At 47.9% G+C, this 13,742-nt stretch overlaps 1 protein-coding gene and 1 non-coding gene across 2 annotated transcripts in view; both read right to left on the reverse strand.

Annotated features, from left to right (window-relative positions):
- Positions 1-12,254, reverse strand: part of LOC135814712 (uncharacterized) — a 46,585-nt gene extending 34,331 nt beyond the window's left edge. Inside the window, exons 1-2 of the mRNA XM_065327879.1 lie at positions 9,643-12,254; positions 3,164-3,302 (exon numbers count right to left, since the gene is read on the reverse strand). Of these exons, the coding sequence (XP_065183951.1) occupies positions 3,164-3,302; positions 9,643-11,604 (2,101 nt within the window). The 5' untranslated portion in view covers positions 11,605-12,254. The remainder of the gene's footprint in view (positions 1-3,163; positions 3,303-9,642) is intronic.
- Trnak-cuu (transfer RNA lysine (anticodon CUU)) lies at positions 237-309 on the reverse strand. The gene has a single exon. It is a non-coding gene; the product is annotated as a tRNA-Lys (tRNA).
- Positions 12,255-13,742: the final 1,488 nt, after the last annotated feature.

The following is a 13,742-nucleotide window of genomic DNA, read 5'->3' on the forward strand; positions in this document are numbered from 1 at the left end:
TTTGGTGTCACGTGTTTGTTTCGTCTTGGTCGCTGTGGACACGCGTCATTGGTTGGTGGTGTTGTGCGCATGCGCGAAACTGTGTGACTTTGGTCTGTCGTCTTGTCAAGATGTAGTCGTTTTCCGTGTTCTTGGTTATTCGTCAATAAAAGAGTGTAAAAAGGCAGTCCAGTGGTGGCGGTTGAGCTGATGCAGTGATGGAGAAGTAATGGTAGACTAACAACTACAACATTTGGCGCCCAACGTGGGGCTCGAACCCACGACCCTGAGATTAAGAGTCTCATGCTCTACCGACTGAGCTAGCCGGGCGACTATCATGCTGAACGGGCAAGAAACAAGGAAATCCAAGTATCAGGCATCGATTTTACCCAACATCCCGATATTTCGCTCCGATTTTGGCGGCAATTTCCGCTCTTTCAATTCTTCAATATTTTGCTGAAAGAATTGCCGGCAGGATCTGTTTGGGCCTACCTGGGACCCCTCTGAGACCATCTCTGCCACCAGTGAAGAGAACAACAAACTTCCAAAAAATATTCGCGGAGCGCCCTGAAATCCTCTGCAATACTGCATAGTGCAACAGCAGAAAGTTCCCCTGCACTGTATTGTCTATACTATATAGTATAGAGATATTTCACATCTATTCCATACAGTACAGCCAGTGTACGCTTCTCGTTGCCTGAATGTTAGACATAAACGAGAAGCATTGTTCTTTCGAGTGCCGAACATCTGCGATGCGTGTTTTTTTGCGTTTTTCTATAAATTTTATATATTTTTGAATATTATGCTGGTGTCATGGTAATGACACAGAAGGTGGTGCAAGCGCCGAAAAGCGCTTGCGCATTTTGAATCGGTCTCTTTTTTTTGTCTTGCATTGCAAGGGCCCACCCACGGCCACCCGCCCTTGTGTTTGCCTTACTAAAATATTTAAAATAATCATGGTTTAATAAAAGCACAGAAATACGTGGAATTCTCTTCTGATCACTTTCAGTTTAGTATTAATTTCTTTAGTGCGGGGCGTATCGATTCTGCCAGCTGTTGGCAGTCTTGTTTTTTCGTTTTTTGTTATGGATCAGTACCTTCCTATTCCTATTCCATAGAAATTTATTGACATTACCCTTGAAGAATAATGCAATATGGCTGCCCGCAGCAATATGGCTACCTGCAGCCAACCCTGCAGAAACGTGACTTCCCTCAGAGGGATCTCAATGGCTTCCTTCGCCCACGGACCCCAGGATGACCCTCGGGACAGCAATGGCCACCATGGGGCTGACACCCACTTAGGCACAATCAGAATTGCATGACACTCATAATATGTTTAAACCATTTGTATAACTCTGCCCATAAGGCACAGGGGTGGGGTGAGCCAAACGTGATCTCCCTCGTCAGGCGAAATAGCACGTCATAGTACATTTGAGATCAGCGGGAAGAAGATGACGACGTCCACTAATTTCAAGTAGTATCTGTGCACACGAATCTGCTGTGTGTGTGACTCTGTGTGTCAGCTATGATATCATCTTCTGTGGTTCCATGCCTAGCATGTACGTCTGAACCATCCTGCAAAGTTTGAATGACGTAGGTTGAGCGATCGCTCCGCGAAACATACTTTTTGAAATTCTCTTCATAGTATATCTTCCACTATTGAAATTTCGAATTTCTTCAAAAAAAGTGCTGAGAGGGGTGGCTTGCAACCTCGATATGGCTTGTTCCAGGCATGCTTTGGAGCCATCTTCTGTTGACGTAGTGGCGGGGATCTGCCCTGCAACTGCTACAACAAAAAATGATTCGATCTGAGAAAGGGTGAGACCGCGAATCTCGGTTGAATATTGAGTATTTCAAGCCTTTTCACGACGAAGATGGAGTTCTTTTTGGAGATGGACGTCGCGGCAAAGGACATGGTGTCCGACTTCTGGCGTCTGGTGAAGCCAGGGATCATTTGTCCAGTCAGGTCGGCAGCCTAACCGTCGGTAAGCTTGGGTTTGGATCCCGTTCTGCTCGATGTGGTAGATCACAAACAATTTGATATCGCACAAATTGATCTCAGCATCGTGCGTACGGTATTTTATATTCAGAAAATCCTGAAGTGTCTCTGTGTGGCCGTCCTATGCCACGAGAAACTCCAATCAGGCTCCTATGTCCTCTGCCTTCATGACTGAATGTCCACTTCGTTTGAACAATGAACAGAAGAATCGAGGACGGCTTTGCAATGAAAAATACAGCTATACTGGAGCTGAAAAAAAGAAGAAAAAAACGTGCTCAGTATGAGACTCAGGGATCATTTGTCCAGTCAGGTCGGCAGCCTAACCGTCGGTAAGCTTGTGTTTGGATCCCGTTCTGCTCGATGTGGTAGATCACAAACAATTTGATATCGCACAAATTGATCTCAGCATCGTGCGTACGGTATTTTATATTCAGAAAATCCTGAAGTGTCTCTGTGTGGCCGTCCTATGCCACGAGAAACTCCAATCAGGCTCCTATGTCCTCTGCCTTCATGACTGAATGTCCACTTCGTTTGAACAATGAACAGAAGAATCGAGGACGGCTTTGCAATGAAAAATACAGCTATACTGGAGCTGAAAAAAAGAAGAAAAAAACGTGCTCAGTATGAGACTCGAGTACACGCATACTCTCCCAGCAGGTGAAACGCAAATTTTTGTGAAAAATGCGTGTCGCCGACTGACCAGTAATTTCGCCTGACGTCCATGGAAACGTGAATGCATCTCCCTGGGTTCCACTACCGTCAACACTATCAGTCGATTTTCTTTGTGCTCATGCTGGCAAAACATGTGTATGTGGACCCCATTTGTCGTCCAGCCACTCAAAAATAGCTGGCATCCACAACTTTGGAAAAATAATCAGCGAGCTCATTTTCCTTGCGGGGCACCCACTCCGCCACAAGCTGGATGCCATGATGTTGGCAAACCCTATGGATTTATAGCGCCACTTCCTGCAAATACTTGCGCCTACTACCATTGGTTCCAACACCACTCAACCTCTATCATAAGATGTCGGCCATGTTGGTTCCGCTGTCCACATTCCATAATAGCTTTGTACAAAAATTTAGTCACACGACACAAATTAAGTCACATGGCAGAGATGTTCAACCACTCTATAAGTCAATACAAAAAGATGATTCAGGACAGCCAGGGGACACATGGAGTCTTACTTGTCAGATTCACCAGTTCGTTAAGGACAGCCGTTAGGCATGACTTGGCATCACTGAGTTGGTTAACAATGGACATTGATAGTGCATTGAACAAAAGCCGTCGCTTTCGGACCAGGTTTTTGGATGATTCATCTTGAACCTTTGAATAAAGAAGAACATGCAGAAGAAATAATATTGACTGCAGCACTGGACAGGAACGCTCTCGTAATTATACTTCTTCAGTCACAATCATCAGATGAGACTCCCCCCCCCCCCCCCCCTTGCGGAGAGCATTGCCAGGAAGATTATAATTATTTTTTCGTAGTCAATATCCACGCAGAGCTGAGCAGCAGAAGAGCATGACAAATATTGTCACCCTGCCAGGAATACAGCAATGCCAATTCTTACAAGTCATTGTTGGTCATCAGAGACAGTGCATGTCAGTTCACATCTTCCAAACAATTCAAGTTTCATTTTCGATATACATGTACATGTACTGTGCTGCTCAATGAAATCCAGCCACGTCACTGAAGTACGCGCCGGGCGTTGCACAGCCATAGACCTGCGAACACTGGGCTGCGAAATGATGCAAGGCGCAGACTTGAGTGACACGACTGGATTTCATAGAGCAGCACTGTACATGACAGGCATGTACATCAAAAAATGAAACTTGTTTCGAAGATGTAACACATTGTATCGTAATAACAATTACTTTGAAGTACTATTATTGTACTGTTTCCCACCATTTCCCATGCAGGACTGCTTGTACACCTAAGAAAGGGGGGGGGGGGGGGGAGGTCGACCTTGCGGGGACATATTCTATTTTCTGTTCTACATTTTCCTGACTTAATTGGAGGAACACTGGAGTATTGGATCTACAAAGTAATAAAAATTTATACTTCTTCAGTCACAATCATCAGATGAGATCCCCCCCCCCCCCCCTTTGCGGAGAGCATTGCCAGGAAGCATATAATTATTTTTTCTTAGTCAATACCCACGCAAAGCTGAGCAGCAGAAGAGCGTGACAAATATTGTCACCCTGCAAGAATACAGCAATGCCAATTCTTACAAGTCATTGTTGGTCATCAGAGACAGTGCATGTCAGTTCACATTAGTGTTGAAACGAGCGGATCTATAACAAACGAGCGAACAGTTCCACTAACGAGCACGCTATCGAGCGAGCTTACGAGTTTCATAATAGTGGGAAATATGACCCTTTCAAATATTTTTTTCTAAGTTCGATTTTTTCAATTCAGCTGGTTCAAGTTATCACCACCGGCATTTGGGGTTGCTGCTGCTTCACTTCGGACTGCTGTTTGGTGTCGAGATGTCTTTTCAGCAGCATCGTTGAGCAGCCTTTGTAAGAATAGACCGTTTCGCAAAGATTGCAAGTAACCCTGTTTTTCACTGCATCGCTGGAGAAAACTTCCAAATGACTGAGCATAACTTTTACTCGAATGGAGAATTGACAGGTCAGCAGATGCGGAACAAGACATCAGTGGAGTCCACCAAAGCTGCAACGACAACTGAAACAACTCAGTGTCGTTAGAGGCATACAGTCACTGATTTTCACTTTGTGCGGGACTGGGACTCTCGATCGACCAGGGAGTCGTAAAATATTTTACGACTCTTCGGTTGACATGTACTGCCAAGTGTACGGAATACGGTGTACGATGTTGAATTATGAAACCATGGAATTAGTTCAAGAGATCACAGTACAGTATGGTGTTTGCATGATATCTCTCCCAACCGCCCTGTCCCGTTGAGCCTGGCCACTCATTCTTACCATACGGTACGCTTTCCAACGGCCAAAGAGAGTTGGAAAGCTTGTGTCTTTGTGGGTAACTTAAACATTTGGGCTCATGCAAAATCGCACCGATTTTGGGATTTCCCCACAACTTTTTGCGTCAGCAAAAAACGCACAAAGACTTGATGGGACTTGTTTTCCACGAATTCGCACACTCCCATGCAGCCAGTTATACATTGTTCAGTTCCAGAAACAAAACAAAACAAAAAACAACAAAAAAAACCCACTAACACTACGTGGCTTTTGTGCTGCAAACGTCTTCCTATCCTTGTTCATCACCTTACCACGTTCACAGTGTAATTCACGGTTTATCGGCTTATCTACTCACACTTCTCTACTCACACTTCTTTGCTTGGCTGTTTTCCTTTATCCTAATGATGTCTTACCCCAAGGATGGGCCAGGCGTGAAAGTTTGGTGAAGGTAGAGACTAGACTGAGACGTTCACAGCACAGAGACTGGACCCCACCTCAGCTACATGCCTGACTTTGATATTGAAGGGGAAGTACATGTAAACCCTGAAATCAAATTTTCACCAGTTGTAGTCTTCGGGTGCTAAGTCGAATGGTCTTGGTCCGAGGAAGCTCAGACGCTCCCTTCCTCCTTATTCCCAATCGAACTCGCGTACTTCCACCGAAACTGAGTGACTGCGCCCTACTAGATGGGGGTTTGTATGCAAAATGTCACTAAAAGCACCATTTCGTTCTTATAAAAGCACGGATGACCGCGATTGGTCCATATGTTGTAGTCTTTTGGGCGCTGAGTCGACTGGTTTTGGTCCAAAAAGGCTGTGATGGTTCGGCCCTTATTCCCAATCGAACACGGGTGAGTAAGCGGTCACATGCTCATGCGTACACCAGTCACCTGATCACCATGGCCGCGCGGCCCCGCAGGCTACAACTTTTACAGCGTTCCTGTCAGTCGAGTTGAACTTTGGTGTGAAAGTAAGTTGTAGCCTGCAGGCACGGTGACCAGGCGTCTGGTGTACGCACGAGCACTTGACCGCTTACTCGACCAGGTTCGAATGGGAATAAGGGCCGAACGCTGCCTCGCAGCCTTTTCAGACGAAAACCAGCCAACCCAGCATCCAAAAGACTACAACATATGGGCTAATGATCGCGGTCATCCGTGCTTTTTATAAGAACGAAACGGCACGTTTAGTGACATTTTGCATCGATTTTTCAAGTAGGGTTCAGATGAAAGACAATTTGATATCGGTTCGAATGGCATATCTCTCGCTTGCATGCGATGAGCCAAACTCGCCAAATCGCCAATTGTATGATATACGTTGCCATAGCGACCAGCGCAGTGATGGCATACAGTCGGCTTAGCTCCACTAGAGAGAAGGTCGACCACTGCAGAATTTGGTTGTTTTCAATTGTGGACTCGGATGGAGAGCCAAGGATAAATTTATAGAAAAGAAAAAAGACCAAGGAACTTCAAGTTACGCTATACTGCCCACTAAGACCCACCAGTTACTAAACAATCAGCTCATGCGATAACATTGCACGACACTGACCGACGGTACCCATGTTCTACAACTAACTGGCTAACAGCTCCAGCACATCTTGGATGCGCACTCTAACAGCTCCAGCACATCTTGGATGCGCACTCTAACAGCTCCAGCACATCTTGGATGCGCACTCTAACAGCTCCAGCACATCTTGGATGCGCACTCTAACAGCTCCAGCACATCTTGGATGCGCACTCTAACAGCTCCAGCACATCTTGGATGCGCACTCTAACAGCTCTAGCACATCTTGGATGCGCACTCTAACAGCTCTAACACATCTTGGATGCGCACTCTAACAGCTCTAACACATCTTGGATGCGCACTCTAACAGCTCTAACACATCTTGGATGCACACTCTAACAGCTCCAGCACATCTTGGATGCACACTCCAACAGCCTTCCAACTTGGAAGGTTTTAAGTTATAATTATGATAACATAGGAGGGGGTCCTGGAATCGTGGTTTTGACCGTATTGTCCAATGGTCTAGCCAGTATCGGCATCGACTTGCACTAACATCTGCCAACGTCCTTCACAGCTGTGACTTTCAGCTCGTGCTTGTCTTGGTTGCGCTCACCTTTCCCTCCTATGTTATCAAATAACTTAGAACCTTCCAAGTTGGAAGGCTGTTGGAGTGCGCATCCAAGATGTGCTGGAGCTGTTAGCCAGTCAGTTGTAGAACGTCAGTACCGTCGGTCAGTGTCGTGCAATGTTATCGCATGTGCTGATTGTTTAGTAACTGGTGGTCTTAGTGGACATTATAGCGTAACTTGTAGCGCCTTGGTCCATTTGCTTTCCTATAAAATTTTCAATTGTCTTATAGGATTCACGATATGAAAGAGGTGCTGTGTTCAATGCTGTTAGTGCCGTGAACTGTTTATCGGCCTTCTCCTGCATTTCGGCTGACTGTAGCCTAGGAAATGGTCCCTCTAGGAGAAGATGCTTGGTATTCACCATCTCTCCTGAGACATTTTCAGCAAACTTTCAAAAAAGTACGACATTATGTCGTTCGTACGACATTATGAGCGTGGACACCAGCTTAGACATAGGTTCGCTTGGGCGGGGGCTCATCCACAGCAATTTCAGCCAGCTGCCGAATAAGGCCAGACTGAAAATCGGAATGCCGACTGTATGCTGTACGTGGCAGTTGACCGGGGTGGCTAGCACGCCATATTTCAAAGTATCGAAAAGAATTGACTGCAGCAACATCAATCAAATCATAAAATATACTTTTCCACGACTTTCTCGTTCGTCGTAGCGTGCGATATGTTTCAATAAGCTGGTCGAACGTGTCAACACCACCCATACTACGGCTGTAGTCTGCGATACACCGAGGCTGAGTGATGTCAATTTGAAGGAAGTGACCCTGTGCATCCTTGGTTTTCCTTGCAACCATGACAGTGCTGTTTCCCCTATGGAGCGAGGAGAGGACTGATACACACCTCTTATCCTTCCATTGCACATACAATGCATCCTGCTTGCGAATGTAGCGGATCGTCCCCCGAGCTGCCCACTTTTCGAACCGTTTCGAGTCGACTTTCATTTCTGCAGGAAAGCCGATTCGATTCTGTCGTATTGTTCCGACGATGCTGGTATTCAGGTTCTTCAGGGACATCAGCAGCTTCTCAGACGTGTAAAAAATTGTCAACGTACACGACATGGTGCTGGTTGCCTAGATACTCCACCAAGCGTATCACCACATCATGCGCCAGTCCACCTACGGTATTGCCCTGGCCAGTATAAATTTCAAAGTCGCACAGAATGGCACTAGCGCTGTCGCAGAGGGCAAACGCTTTGAACCCCCATTTTGACGGCTTTGCTGGCATGTACTGGATGAAAGATGCGCGGCCCTTGCACCGAATCATCCGTTCGTCCACCGCGATGTTTTGTGACGGCTTGAACAACGTACGACACTTTGTGCGAAAATGCTCGATCAGGTGACGCACCTTTCGGAGACGATCTTCCGGGTTCTCAGTTGTATGATCCACAACCTTCAGAAAGGACATCAGCGCCTTGAACCGCTTGTGGGATGGTATCATCAGCCTGGCATAACCACCAGCAAAGAGAGAAGTAGTTTTGTAATAATCAGCCAGTTCGGGACGAGGAAGGTAAGCCATATAGAGAAGTAAGGCAAGAAGTTTGTACATTTCTGCACTTGTTGTTGCTGTCCATAGGCCATCTTTATTTTTGTAGGAAGGGCGCTGGTCGATGTGAGCATCAGCGTAGGCATTCGTGAACTTGACAATGTCTGCAACTATTTCAGGTGTGAAAAATAGTTTGAAGACACTCGCCTCCGAGTCGACAACAAACCCAGGAGGCAGTTTTAGTCCAGGTTCACTGGACGGCTGAAACACAGGTATCTGCTGAGGTCCGTCGTCATCGACGACATCCATGGACGACAACGGTGCGTAACCAAGTCCAGCACCGCGTCCTCGGCCTCATCCACGACCTGCGCCAGCTCCGCGACCTGCGCCAGCAGCGCGACCTGCGCCAGCACCGCGGCCTGCGCCACCGCCACGACCTGCACCACCGCCATGACCCCTCGCTACGGCTGCCTGTCCTTGTCCTCTTCCACCCTGCTGAACACCACGCCCTCCGCCTCTTGGTTGTCCTTGGCCCTGCAACGGAACAGGCTCATCACCAACATCGTCGTCCACCTGATCATCAGCTGATCCGTCATCGGAACTGACATAGCCGTCAAGCTCTCGGTCCAGCTCTTCCTCTTCGCTCGACGACATGAAGTCGCCTTCAGAAGAGTCAGAGCTCTCAGCAGGCAGAGGCTCATCGTCGGCCTCGAGGTTCTGAAAGAGATTGAGAACTTGATCCGCGTCCATTTTCAAACGACAAGAAACAAGTGTGTTGTACTTCGGCAACAAGACATCGTTTCTTTTCCCAAGTATACAGTCAGATGGGGCACGCGGCTTTAGTTTGTATGCAGAGGATGCGCTCCGCTGCGCTTCGCCGCGCGTCGAAACGCTGACTACGATCGAGGATAACTCAATATTTTTAGTACCGACCCCGGGTCTTTTACCCCTTCAGCTTGTTCCCCTGTGTATCTACTATGTGTGTGCCAAATCTTAGCCCATTCAGACGATGTACACAAGAGCTGGGAGCATACAACCCACCCCCAGAAAATATCAGTCGTAAATGACTGATGCACCGCAAAGGGTTAAAAACCAACTTACGCTAGAACGCGCTGTTTGATTACGTTCAGCATCCAACTTCTTGTCAGTTGACGAGCCATTTGTGCCGGCTGTAGGGATTGGCTCAGCACTTGCGGTAGATTGGTGATCCTTCCTGTCACCACGACACGTATACCCCAGTTCTTCAAGCTGGCGGGGTCGCAGAATACTCTCTTTCTCATTGACATCATAGCGAGGAATACCGCTGACCGCTGATCTTGAAGATGGCATCGGAAAGCAATGGTTTTCAACCACCTTCACAGGAACGGCAGGCACACCTGGCCCATGCCGAACAACAGCTAATCCACAAACTATCAGAACTATCAGAACTATCAGAAACGTCTGAACAAATATTTCGGCAAGAAGGCAGCAAAGTATTCGGTGACCTGATGTAGTGGCTTGATTTGATGTGGCAAATGTCGGGACATTGTGCCCTCTTCCTGATTCACGAGTTTCATGAATCATATCCGGTTTTAATGGATGAGGAGCTGAGCTATCCAGGGTGGAAACGCACAGAGAAAGACGATGACACGTCACTGTTTCTTTCAGGGGTGTGTTGCCGGCGCCCGCATTGAACATTTCAAGCTCTTCAACTGCTAGGCCAAATTCTAGTACACACCAATTCTGATTCGGCTCACATGTCGGGAGTGAGACTTCGCCTGCATCATGCCATGCAGAAGCATACTCTTTGCAGTACACCAATGCGGAAACGAGTTCCGAGCATTGACACATGGTACGATTTATTTCAAGGGCATTGCGACGCAACTGGTAACCACGTACTGATGCTATCCAACTTGAGACACCACTGGCGGAGAATGGTCCAGCAACGTCCCGTTTCGTGTCATTAGTACCAAGCCTGGAAACCAGGCAACCTTTCACAGGTTTTCCAATAGCTGACAGCAATGCCTTCTTGGAGCGGCGTATTTGCTGGTTTGACATCTTAGAAACACAGTTTGAGATCACCCCCATACGGTCCATTTCAGATTTTGCAAGTGTGTGGCGAAGGCATGCGCTTCTTACCAGATACGTTAGCGACCAACGTAACGCTCTACACCTGTAGTCTTCGGCAGGTCCAGCAAGATGTGAGCGAATGCAGATGGTTCGCTTCAAAGAAGGGCCGCCGGCTACGCTGCACGCCAGCTGTTGAATTTCGTATCCGTGTGTTACTACGACAGAATGTTCTCTATTCCAGATGGCACGTGTTCTGCTTATCCAACGTATGTGGCGGGTATCCGACCATACTGGCATTTCTCTGTACGTTATACCAAGCTGTAGTGCAACGAATTCACACCTGCGCATGGGCATGTTTGCGTACGACGGTGTACATACTGGCGAAACCTTCATTGGTGCTGCTCCGGGTGTTGTGTGATGATGACATGGGGATTCGTGTTGTTGCACAATGACGTGCCATCTCCTATGCATGCAGTCAAGCAGCATTTCTGTGTCGCTGTGCTTAGCCGCACTGCTATCGTGTTCGTCGCCACATCGAAATATTTCGACAAGACTCAGGAACTTTTTAGCAATCCGGACCATGTCCTGGTGGCACTGAAGCCCAGTGCGTACGTGTAGCTGCTGCCTTTCCAGAAATACCTCATTCAGTTTAAGCCCTCGCTTCAATACTTCAGCTTCAGTGCATAACGCTCCGGACTGCATTGACTTAAACGGATTCAGTACCCACCTTCGGAACAACCTGCTCCCCGCATGCGCTAGTTTCTCGCCCACACGAGTCTCGTGGACGTAAGGGCGATGACTGAGCGGCACTTTCAAAGAAATGTCCCCCGTTCGTGCTTCGTCTTCCACAGCAGCAGTCGTTAAGAGCAGAATCGCCAGGATGGCAATAGACGTACCAAGGCAGAAATCAAGACTTGTCGTTAGAAACAGCGGTGACAGCGCTTTGGTCCAGCGCCGCTCGCCCTCAGGTAAGTTCTGTCTGATACCAATACTTGCTTGTGGTAGCAACTCCATTTCTATGCTGCAAACACACGATCACATCTTCGCATTCGTTTTCGTGCAGAAAGTAATAGTTGCAAGCAACTCTCTACTGGTACCATGTCTCCTGGCACTAGTACTACAATAATAGCAGTTGAGGTTGAGGCGGCATCATCCTGAACTTGGGCTTGGGTGTTGCTTGAGAACGGGTTGCGGCTCCACTACAACTAGTCAGTAGTATTACTAGTATCGTGCCTTCCAATCAATCATAACTAACTTACGTCCAGTCCGCTCAGTGAGACTCAGCAGGTAACAACTGCGCTGGTCACTACACTTCGTAGCATAAACAACATCACCATCAAGCGCTAGCTGCGCGCTGATCATCAGCAGACTTGGTTGTGCAGCTTATACCATGGTATACCGAACACCAGACTAAACGCAGACTACAGTACAGTCAGCACAGAGCATGGAGACTTCGTCTGTTTGGTCCTTTTCACTTCAATGTCTTTCTTGACCGGCCTTGGTCTGACTTCAGACTCAGTTCCGATCCACTGACTTCTTCCGTGTTGTACTCTCTTTGCTAAGCCTAACGTAGCTTGTTCGCTACATTCATAACGCTTCCCCGACGCGGGGCAGGAGTATGACTATGATGAGTATGACTATGAGCAAGAGGTTTGTAAACCCAGGCGCTCAAAGACTATTTTCCGAACACTTTTGCACACTACTCACTAAAAAAAAACTGCATGCAGCTGTCCTGTGGCTAGATCCAGGCCTAGGATTCAGTGGTATTTTTTCGCCATTTTTTATCTTCATCCCCGGGGATTACCCGCGGTAGGTCCGGATGACACAAACTGACAAACTACGTAGACAATCATCATGACTGTCATAGAGTTCTGAGATCTGGCAGGACTTTATGGCTGAGTGCATACGGCCAAGGGCGCAGGCCAAGGCGCGTAGCGCCGAGGCCTGCGCCCGCGGCCGTGCGCACGAGGCCTTGATGAAGGCGGAAAGGCTGCCAGAACTCTATGATCGTGTTTCAGGTTTCCACTTACAGTTACATCCTTTGAGCCGCGTAGACGGTATAACTATAACTTTATAAGCGCGATACCACATACTGACATAGAGTGGATGTTGGGGACGTGGTGGCTAGACCTGTTGCCTTTTTTCTTTGCTCAATGCTCAAGATCTAAGAACAAGTAGGTTGGTCGGGGACGTGGTGGCTACACTATCACTCCTTTGCTGACACGCGATGATCTTATCAGTTTTCGCTTACATCAGTACATGAAGGCCTCGTGCTAATCTACTGTGCTACGCGCGCGCCATCGCCCGGGCCTTGGCTTGGGCCTGCCTGGCCGTGCGCTCATCGGAGTCATGGTCATGTTTTCACTGGCATTCTTTTTCAAGTCAGAAAAATTTACAATAGGGTCAGGGACAGGGTACTGCGCTGGTCCAAGAACATCTTGGTCGCCAACACCACTCAGCGCGCCGAATCCACTACCTCGTCCACGGCCTCCGCCACACGCGCCACGCACGCCGCGATCAGCTGTTCCATCAGCTGGCTGAGCTCGACCAGCGCCGCGAGCAATTCCTCCGCGCAGCGCGAGCGGAGCACTTCCACGAACTGGCTGCGCTTGCCCTCGCCCTACAGCTTCTTGAAGCTCATCGTCGGAAATTTTGTCCTCATCTGAAGAGCTGCCGTTCTCAAGAAATTCACAGAAAACCAAATCATCGTTGAGTCGGTCTTCCTCATCTGATGACGGCAGGTTTCCGTCAGAGAAAAGAGCGTCAGATTTTTCACCATCGTCGTCTTCAGATTCTTATTCTACAGGGGTATCATCGGCCTCCAGCTCTTCAAACATTTCAAGCGCTCCTGCAGCATCCATGACGGAAGTCAGCTGTAGTAGCCATGAACTGTACTAGTCGAAAACGAAGCGAAACAGCAACGTTTTGTTCATGTTGCGCGACGCGTGCGTAGGCTGCCACGCTCGATTGTCTTCCGCTGATCTATATCTGCGACTGCGAGATCGCCGTTGATCAAGACTCGACTTTTTCAAATGCAACCCCCCCCCCTGCATGCTATCATTCAAGAGTACATAACCCCCCAGAGTGTGCAACTCCACTATGGGTGCTGTCCCGACAGAATTTCAAGTTGACGTCATTTTGATGATGCAATG

The sequence above is a fragment of the Sycon ciliatum genome, chromosome 4, assembly GCF_964019385.1.
Source record: "Sycon ciliatum chromosome 4, ocSycCili1.1, whole genome shotgun sequence".
NCBI lineage: Eukaryota > Metazoa > Porifera > Calcarea > Leucosolenida > Sycettidae > Sycon > Sycon ciliatum.